The 10,496-nt window shown below is 39.1% G+C and overlaps 1 protein-coding gene and 1 pseudogene across 6 annotated transcripts in view; one reads left to right on the top strand and one right to left on the bottom strand.

The window, feature by feature from the left end:
- Positions 1-321, top strand: part of LOC115286559 — a 1,330-nt pseudogene extending 1,009 nt beyond the window's left edge.
- RBPMS (RNA binding protein, mRNA processing factor) overlaps positions 1-10,496 on the bottom strand; it is a 169,629-nt gene that overhangs the window by 84,756 nt on the left and 74,377 nt on the right. For all 6 annotated transcript variants that reach the window (XM_029935626.1, XM_029935620.1, XM_029935614.1 and 3 more), the window contains exons 3-4: positions 8,622-8,660; positions 7,321-7,383 (exon numbers count right to left, since the gene is read on the bottom strand). In XM_029935626.1, the coding sequence (XP_029791486.1) occupies positions 7,321-7,383; positions 8,622-8,660 (102 nt within the window). The remainder of the gene's footprint in view (positions 1-7,320; positions 7,384-8,621; positions 8,661-10,496) is intronic.

Below are 10,496 nucleotides of genomic sequence, written 5' to 3'. Positions count from 1 at the left end.
ATCTCAGGACAGACAGCTTCTGTGACTTCCTGTTAGAAGACACCGCGACAAGGCTCAGGACGCTGTGAGACAAGGCATTGCTAGAAGCTCTGCCAATGTTATGATCCAGAAAGGGCCTCATGAGAAAGACTTAGTACAAGTCAACACGATTTCATCTAGTGCCAAAACCAGTGCTCAGGATGGAGAAAGAAGACACTATCAAGAAGTGTGACGTCTGAAATCATAGCCAGGCCTGATTCATCTTTTAACAGCAAACTGATAGAAAAGTCGAAAAACACTGACCCTGGCAGGCATACAGTAACAAAAGCAACTACTGATTGATCAGCTCAGTCCAAGTACCGAAGTATTGGTGGCAGGAAGCTCTCTTACTGATGTGTACATTATAGCAGCTAATGGCTTCTGGGCAGCAGAAAGCTAAGACTACCATTTCGATCTTAGCAGAGGGAGTTTCTAAGATGGTAGATTTGTCAAGGAGTTTACTATGTTCCGTGGATATAAACAGGTTTAATCATAATGTTGGCTTGTTCACTTTGTTAAAATTTTTTTAAATGTTTTATTTATTTTTGATACAGAGAGATAGGGCATGAGAGGGGGAGGGGCAGAGAGAGAAGGAGACGCAGAACCAGAAGCAGGCTCCAGGCTCTGAGCTAGCTGTCAGCACAGAGCCCGACGCAGGGCTCGAACCCACGAATGTGAGACCTGACCTGAGCCGAAGTCGGAGGCTTAACCAACTGAGCCACCCAGGCGCCCCTGGCTTGTTCACTCTGAATAGTCTTAAGTTAGAGATAAATTTTTAGTCGTTAAATATAAGCACGGTAATGCTGCATCATTGGAAAAGGTGTTCTAGATAAAATTTATATATCTGCATAGGCATGTTCTTGAGATTTATAATATACAAAAAAGAAAAGAGATTTATAATATACATTCCGGCCTTTACATGGAATACTGAGGTTTCATTGACTCCGTAACTCTCAACCAGTAGGAAAGTCAGTAATTGTCATGTATAGAGTGACTGTTCAAATGGGAAGACATGGAAGATTCGGCTTGCTCTTCCGCCCAGCTCGTGCTCCAGACCCATGTGGTCTGTGGTGCTTTGGCTCCTCGCTATTGCTTTCCAGCAGTGCTAGGGAGTCTGTGGTCTCTGCTGGCTTCTTTCCTTTTCATTGTAGCTGAGGTCACCAGGAAGGGTGACCCCATGTCTGAGAGCAGAGGCTTTGTAGTAAGAAAGAAAAGGTGCCAAACTCAGGGGGTATTTGAAACCTTCAATCTGAGTTTCTTTCTTTAGTTCCTTTTGTAACTTGACTATCAAAAACAATAAAATTTTAACTTTTATCATTTCATCTGATATAGTTGTAGACTATTAGAATGGAATTAGAGCAGGAATATATAATGTTATTCTACTTTAGGCAGAATTTCTAAACTATTAGTTTCTTATAAAAACCTTACTCTTAGGTCATATCCTTTGAAACATGATAGTTATATACAATAAACCGTTTCTTCTCCCTACACATAAATATCACCAATAAAATTGTTTTGTAAGTCACTGAACTAATCTTTAAATACATCGTCTACCAATCCTAATTTCAAAGCTATGTTAATTTTTAAACTGTGTAATATAAATGTGCTGGCAAAGCAGTCTTATACTCAGTCATTCCATTTGTGTAATAGCACCTGTCTTTGTTCTATTGTTTTATATTCTAGATAGGATGTTTATTCTTTCAAAAATTGCACCTAATATTTACAAATAAATATATCTATTTCACTAAAAAAATTAAAGCTTTTCCTAAAAATTCTTTTTACCATACCAACTACTCAACTGATATATTCTTAATGATTGAGGAAATTTAATACCACATACCCTCAAGTTCTCTTCATTTTCCATTTATTAAGGCTTCTTTGTACTGAAGTCTGCAGGAATGCCATGTTTTCCTCTTCAAAACCAAACTGCTTTTCAATTTCTAGTCCAAAGTCTTTTTAGACCTTGAGAAAATACCATTCCTTTGTGTCTTGCATATTGTATATAAAAGAGCACAAAACAGAAGTCTTACCTTATTAAATGAATCACGCAAAGGTTTTTTTTCCTGCCCTTCCTTTAATAACAGGTAAACTAAAACTAACACAGTTAACACAGTTCTATTGATTAGAATTGCCATTACAGAAATGCTACGAATCCCTGTTAAAAGAAACATTTTGTCATGTAGGATTCCAAAAGAACCCAAATCTAATATTGAAATCAGTCAACAAGAAGCCAATAATACTTCTTCCTACTAGGAGGATCCTAATTTAACAAACAAAACAAGTATTGGGGAGGATATGGAGAAACTGGAACACTGTATACGTTCCTGGTGGGAATTTAAAACGGTGCAGCTACTATGGAAAGGTTTGGAAGTTCCTCAAAAAGTGGAAGACAAAATTACCATATGACTCAGCAATTCTACTCCTAGATATATAGCTAAAATAACTGAAAAGAGAGACTCAAAGAGATACTTGTATACCAATGCTCACTGAAGCATTCATTACTCACAAGAGCAAAACGGTGGAAATAACCTAAACATCCATCGACAGATGAATGGATAAGTAAAAGGTGGTAGACCCATACAATGGAATATCAGCAAAAAAAAAAAAAGGAATGATGTTCTGACATAGGCTACAACATGGATGAGTCTTGAAAACATCACATTAAGTGAAAGAAATCAAACACAAAAGGATAAATATTTCAGTATCTAGAATAGGCGAAGAAATAAAGACAGAAAATAAAGGTTAACTAGGGGCTAGCAAGAAAAATTGGGGAAGTACTGATGAACAGTTACACAGTTTGGGATGAAGAAAAAGTTTTGGAAATAGACATCAGTGATGGTTGAACAACATCATGAATGTAGTTAACTGCCATTGAATTGTGCACTTAAAAATCATTAAGATGGTAAAATTTTAAATATAAGAATGACATATAAAAAATCATTGAATTGCACAATTTTAAGCATTTTTTTAAGAACTATTTCCTTTTGAGAAAGACCACAAGTGGGGCAGAGGAGAGAGTGAGAGGGCGACACAGGATCCAAAGCAGGCTCTGAGCTGACAGCAGAGAGCCCAATGTAGGGCTTCAACTCAGGAACTGCGAGATCATGGCCTGAGCCCAAGTCAGATGCTTAACCCACTGAGCCACCCAGGTTCCCCAATGAACTGTACACTTTGAATGGGTTGTATGCCATGTGAGTTATATTTCAATAAACTTAAAAAGAATCCAATAGACTTGAAGGTGCAATGACAATTAGAGATATTTTACACCAATTAGTATAATAGGGTAAAGCCAATTATCAAGTTTATCCAGGCAATGTTTGGTTGTGAAGGCAAATCGTAGTGATATACAGTTTGATTGCATCAGACTTCTGTAATTCTGATATACTAATTTACAATCGAGTCTATAATAAAACTTAGCCCAGTAACAAATTACGGAGAGATGTATTTCAAACAAAATGGCACATATACTCCAGAGGTCCACACAAAACCTTTTAAAGGTACAGCTGACCCTTGAACAACATAGGTTTGAGCTCTGTGGGCCTACTTAGTGGGGAAAATATTTTTTTAAGTAAATACAGTACTGTAAATATATTATCCTAACATTTCATTTGTCTAGCTTACTTTATTGTAAAAATACAATATATAATACATCTAAGATACATGTTAATTGACCATATCATCAATAAGGCTTCTGATCAACAGAAGAATATTAAGTTTTAGGGGAGTCAAGTTATATGTATTTTTGTTTTTTACTGAGGGCGTGGTCAGCCCCTGATCCCTGTGATGTTCAAGGTCAACTGTACTTTAGATGAATGATGTAAGACCATGTCTGTTATGGAAACTTACACAAGCAATGAAGACAAAAGCCTATTGATCTAAAGTGTTAACTACACACCACTCTTGTTTATTGAAACAAGATTTCGGCTAGGCAACAGTGGCAATATTGGGGTCTTCATAGTTATGAAATCAAGGATGGCTTATTCTCACCTCTGCTCACGGCCCTTACCCTTATACCCGCTCTATTTCCTGTGTTTTTTAAAACTTGCACAAATTTTTACTAAACCAGGCTAACTCTCAGTATTACTCATAGTATTTAATTTACATTCCAAAATTACACACAAATCCTAAAGGTAACTGGATACTTTGGATTATCAGCACCCCCCTTCCATTAGCATGAAAAACAGTAAACTGCCCGTATGGAAATTACAAACGTGTATAAAGGGTGAAGGATGGGTCAGATATTTTGTTGTCAGGTTGAAGAATGGATGGGGTTTCTAATCATATGGATTAATGGGACCATAGATAACCTGAAGGGAAGTCTGGGTTTGAGTTATTTTTAGCTTAATTTGGGAAGTTTTGCTGTAAAAACAAAATCTACTGTATTTACTTTAGGAGATTTGAATAACTTCCTGATAAAAGTTTAATGTTACTACTTCATTCAATGTGAGCATGTTTTTCCAAAGAATTATCAAAATGACTTAATCCAAAAATGGAAGAAAAGCACATTTAAAAATCAGTCATTTGAGAAAAGATTATTAATACTAATAACAAAACCAGACAGCAACCATGACTGAGAAATACAATGAGAGAAACACGGAGAAGAGGTTCATATTCTATATAGACAGACTTACTGGATGAACTGAGGCTTTAGTTTCTCAACTGTGGAATAAAACAAAACATTACAATGTGGAACTTTTCCCCAAAGGAAATGTGAGGAAAAGCTTTTAAGAGAAGCCTGGACAAATGAGAGGAGATAATTTTGTAATGACTAGGAGTATCGTATGGTTTTATTTATTTTTGAGAGAGAGAGAGAGAAGACAGCATGAGCAGGGGAGGGTCAGAGAGAGAGGGAGACAGAATCTGAAGACAGGATCCAGGCTCTCAGCTGTCAGCACAGAGCCCAACACAGGGCTTGAACCCATGAACCGTGAGATCATGACCTGAGCCAAAGCTGGATGCTTTACCAACTGAGCCACCCAGGTACCGTATGTTTTTAATTCACCAATTAAAAAATATGACCCTGAAAACAGCAGAGTATGTGGAATAATAGAAAATGTGTCAGCCTCATGATTAAGTACATTATCCTAACCGGCCCCTTTTCTCTGTAGGAAAAAGAACCCCTGCTCCATTGTCACAGAATATCAAATTTTTCATGACCATTTGTCCCAGACAGTATGAATTAAGTAGTCTGTCACTGTCACCAGGAAAAACACAGCAACATTCCATGGATGAAGCAAGCAACAAGATGTTGTACAAAGTACACAGGATAAAGATGCAAAAGGCTTACTTCTAGTTGTAGTTTTAATACGCTTCCTGACGGAGCCATTTATCCTTTCCAAGTCTCTATTCCCAGAACTGTAACAATAGGATAGTTTCTAAGGTACAAAGACCTCTAATACTTTATATATAAAAATTAAAACGTCAAGACAGAAATCAAGAGCTCAATAAATGCCCTGCACTCACAAGTCAGCCTCTGAGCAGAAGAAAGCATAGGCTCAATAATCCACAGATAAATATTAGAGTTACCCTTAGGTCCACAGAATAGAATTTGAACAGTTTCACTTGGAGTTCTTCCCAAGTTATTGTCAGATAACTTTGTCAGATGAGAAAAGTCCACTTTATATAAAAGCCTAGTGTTCTTCAGACAGTAAAGCCATAGAGAACCCATCCTGTAAACAAGCTTCCACTGTTGTTACTTCCTTTATAGGAACCAAAAAAAAAAAAAAAAAAAAAAAAAAAATCCCGGTGTCAAAAATGAAAGAAAACCACCATCTAAACGGCATCAGTTTTATAGATGAGCTTAAAATTTGTTTTACATGGTATGCTTCAGTGTGTGCCACTAGTATGCAATAAATAATTGGTTTACATTTTGATCTGTGGGAGAATACAGGGTGTGGAAGCAGGTTTTTCTCACCAGGTTACTTCACCCAAATCCAGGAAAATCCTGAACTCTTTGGAGCTCCCAGATTCCAAACAGTTCACGAAAAACCAACAAGAATCACAAGTGAACCATTTCTTCTGAGTGTACATTTTTTTCAAAGGCTAAAAACCTTTCAAGATCATGTCACATTGACACCATTATGCGGACTAAACAGACCCCTGGGAGGCCCTCTGCCTTGGACCTCCAGGTCTCCAGGACACAAGGTCTCCTCCTCTGGCCCTCCTTGGCCTGGTCTGCCTTAGCACTCCACGGAGCAGCTGGGAGGGGCACCTGCAGGTTCCATAGCAACACGAAGACCTATGACCACGGCACTCAGACTGTACTAGTCTAGGAGCCAGCTGCCTTTTTAAGAGGTACCCTAAATCCTTTTGGCCACTTTCATCAATCCTTATTCATAGCCTGTTACGCTGACTGCCTGGAGCAGGGTGGAGCCGGACTTCTCGCTACAACTCTTAACCTCAGGATCAGGCCTCAGCATCTGGGACTCAAATTCTGCTTCCTTTCACCTTCTCTCAGTTTGTCTCCTCTTAAGTTGTCTCCTCTCCCCGGCATACTAAAGGAGGAATGTATTTACTAAAACAAAGCTGGCAAAAGCCTCAAAACATATGGTAGACAAGATGCCTACACACCAAACACAGGTATCCCTACTCAATCACAGCTGACAACCATTTATGATAGCACAATGCAGAATGACTTCGGGGAAAACCAAGAGAACAAAGACTAGAACCTTAAAAAGAAAAGAAAAGGGTGGGGGGAGGAGCCACATACCTAAAATGGAAGCCTCACGAGATGAGGATAGCCATGATTTTGATCTACTCCTGAGTTAGGCTTAGCCTTTGAGAATGTAACGATGGCCAAACTAAGCTGCACATGACTATGGGTAGGTGACTGGGCTGAATTAAAATAAGGCATTGTCAGGTATTTTGAACACTACAGTAAAAGCAGGAGAAGAACAGAGCATCATTCAACAGTTTGCACTTGTGGCCACAATTCAAGGGAAAATCCTTTGAAAAAAAAATTTTAATGTGTATTTTTGAGAGGAGAGTGAGAGACTGTGGGAGCAAGGGAGGGGCAGAGGAGACACAGAATCCAGAGCAGGTGCCAGGCTCTGAACTGTCAGCACGGAGACCAACGTGGGGCTCAAACTCACCAACTATGAGATCATGACCTGAGCCGAGGTCTAGTGCTTGACCAAGTCATCCAGGCACCCCAGGAAAAATCTCTTTAGATGGTTAATTGACGAATCCCTCCCTATCAGGATGAGCAGTCAGATTCCTTCCGTGTGATCTCCTGTACGAAGAGGCTCCATTACCGCCCCCACCTCACAAGGAAACACCAATGATTCCATCATTACTACTTACATTCAAAGCATTCTTTGCAGCTTCTGCTTCTGAGCGACTGTCAAAACTGACAAAACCTACGGGCTGAGGAAAGAAAAAAAATATGAAGAAAAAACAAATCAGGGATATATATTTTTCTGGGTCAAAGGTGATGTCAAACTGAAGAGCTAAGATAAAGAAATGACCACAGGCAATGGGTAGAAGAAATAAGAATGCCAGTTCAAAAGAATCATGACGCAGTGGCTTAGCCAAATTTCTAACATGAATCAAAAGGGATTGTGAAAGTGGTTCTTCAAGGGCACAGCTGGGGATTTAGAGAATCATAAAAAAAAAAAAAAATCTAGAAGGGGTTGGAAGGTGAGCAGCAGTGAACAAGAGAACAGAGGAAACTTGGGTCAAGAGGCTCTACTTTCCTAAATCAAATTCACTGTACCTCAGTTTCTTCATCTTTAAAAATGGAAAGAGAACCGAATCACCTTTTGGTACACTGTAAGTGCAAGGAATACAATGACACAATGATAAAAGCCTGGACTCTCACTGCATGATCAAATTTATAAAATGCAAATCCCAAGGGCTACCTTAAAAAAAGTTTAACTGGGTGTGTAAACCAAATTGTTCCAACTGAATAGAGAGGAGTGATCGTGTTTTTGGACTCAGTATCTTCTAGTCCAGAAAGATGCTTGCAACATAGCTTACTTACAATGAATCAGAGAATACCTGACTGAGATGAAAAGTGACTGAGAGGTGACATGCTAAGGTATTCAGCACGGGGGGCTGGGGGGTGGGCAGGAAGCATACAGCTAAAGATTTAAGAAACTTGTAGAAGCTATCAAGGTCACGGATTACCACCCTCCATTCTGCATCTTCTGTGCTCTAGACTCGGGACTACGCCTGTGATTTTAGGAGTTAGAAACATAGCAGAAGACAGCATGATTCCTCTCAACAGACAGTTACACTGACTATGAAACTTTGCCTGTTCAATCTTTTTTTTAATTTTTTTAATGAAGAATTGGGAATAAACGTGGGTTTGGATCATTTGTTTTGAATATACAGACCAATCCCAATATAACCGTGCTGGAGGCATTACATTTGCTTTTCTCAGGGACAGCTTCCGACATCCTAGCTGGAGACAATGGAATTATGAATCATTTTCCTGTGCTAATTCCTAACCAATCTCACCCTTAATTTTAAGTCAACAACAAAAACCAAATCCTAATGAGGATTAAAAAAAAGAACGCTCAGGCCCCCGTAACATTCCTGAAGAAAGTCAACGCAAATTTATTGTAGAAGGGATCATTTACATGCAAGTTTGAAATTCTTACCTGCTTCGATGTGAGCTTTATAAGAGAACCCTCGTAGCCCTGAAAATTAAGAAGGAGCAAATTTAGACCAAAAAAGATAAGGAAAAAAAAAAAGCAATAAAAAATTTTTTTTGAGTGAGCGAGCAAGGGAGGGGCAGAGAGAGAGGGAGAAGGCATCCCAAAGCAGGCTCCATGCTGTCTTCACAGAGCCCAGTACAGGGCTCAAACTCCAAACCATGAATGAGATCATGACCTGAGCAGAAATCAAGAGCCGGAGGCTTAACTGACTGAGCCACACAGGAGCCCCCCCCCCCCCCCAAAACAATTTTAATAGCATCTTGCTCAAGTAAAAATGAGTCCTTTGACTACTGACCATCTAATTCTTCTTACAAATGCATCTTAGGGAACTGAGAAAGCCAATTTTACACACACACGTACACACAGACATCTACCTATGCTTCCACACTTAAGGCCTAAATCATATCCTAAAATTTATGCTTCTATGTTTCTTTTCCTTACTTTTTTTTTTTCCAATGAAATTATACAATAGTAGGAAAATGGGTTCCTGTCAACAGGTCTTCTTCATTTTACAGAACTAGGAGAGTGAAGGAAGTTTACTAAGATAGGAAGATAAGTATGTGATGACTTGGTCATGTGTTTTCTATAAAATAACATTAAAACACTAAGAATGTACCCTAAGTAAAACTACTTATGCAAAACTTCAAAACTGCCAGGAAAAGTTAAGCAGGAAGTGATGCTAAGTTCTGTTGAGTTATTTTGCTTATTGAAGCAGCCAGTTTTCAAGCTGGTATTCTGACTGGAACATGCAAAAATTCCCTGTTGGCCTTTTACTGCAGATCATCCTCAAGGAGGATAGAAGCCCTCCCTTTTCACTCCCTCCCTTCACAAAGTGTATTTATTTCTGAAAATAATCAATGGCTAGTGGCTCGCACTGATGGATAACATGAGAGGGAAAAACACCACTTGACGTGATTGACCACCACACATATCAGCGCCAAGACAGATTTGCAGACTAGGGTCAGCCTCCAGGGACTTTAATTAAAAGAGGGTTGTTAGGAATGTACCAGGGTCCTGACTCTAGCGTTGGGGTTTCTGGGCAGGATGTTGGGATTGATTCATCCTCGTATCTTCCCAGCAGAGAACTATGTTACCAATTAGCTACTGTAAACATTTTACCTCAAAGGCCTTGAGCTTCTCTGGCCAGAGAGGTCATGATTCACAGCCCTGCCTCTTCCTTTTGCAAGGTGCTCCGTCTCTGAAAAACTTGGAGGTTTAAACACTCTGAAGGCCTCAGAGGCAAAGGACAAATGGATATTTCACTCAAGTACACCACCACAGGTAGCAATATATTGTGTTCCCAAGTCACAAACAGAAAAACAGTATCACAGACTAGTTTGGAACATGGATGGCGGAGTCAAATTGCTTGGGTTTGAATCCTAGCCCTGCCATTTATTATGTGTAAACTGGAGCAAAATTTGTTATTCAAGTTTCATTTTCCTCATCTGAAAAACTGAGGCCAACCTACCTGAATGGAGTATGATGAGATTTAAATGCAGTAATTCATGTAAGAAGGCTTGCTGGCTAAATCTCTCTACACACACAAAAACATAACAGTATTCTGTCCTTTTAGCTAATAATTCAATTAAAAAGTTCTCATCCTACAAAAGGGACAGTAGAAATGACAACCCTGCAGAAGATACTCAGGAAATCCTATGAAATTGACACTCTCCTCACAACAACATCATCTTTTTCCCCCACTTCCTCTCAACTAAGCACCTCTAACCCTTCTGTTTCCTTCCCTCTCTACCATCATCATTGTTACAGTAAGGGGATGGCTACCAGAATAGACGTAGGTCTATTAATACATGGTGCCTT

This window comes from Suricata suricatta, chromosome 1 (assembly GCF_006229205.1).
Source record: "Suricata suricatta isolate VVHF042 chromosome 1, meerkat_22Aug2017_6uvM2_HiC, whole genome shotgun sequence".
Taxonomy (NCBI): Eukaryota; Metazoa; Chordata; class Mammalia; order Carnivora; family Herpestidae; genus Suricata; species Suricata suricatta.
This window is presented reverse-complemented; position numbering and strand designations above follow the sequence as displayed.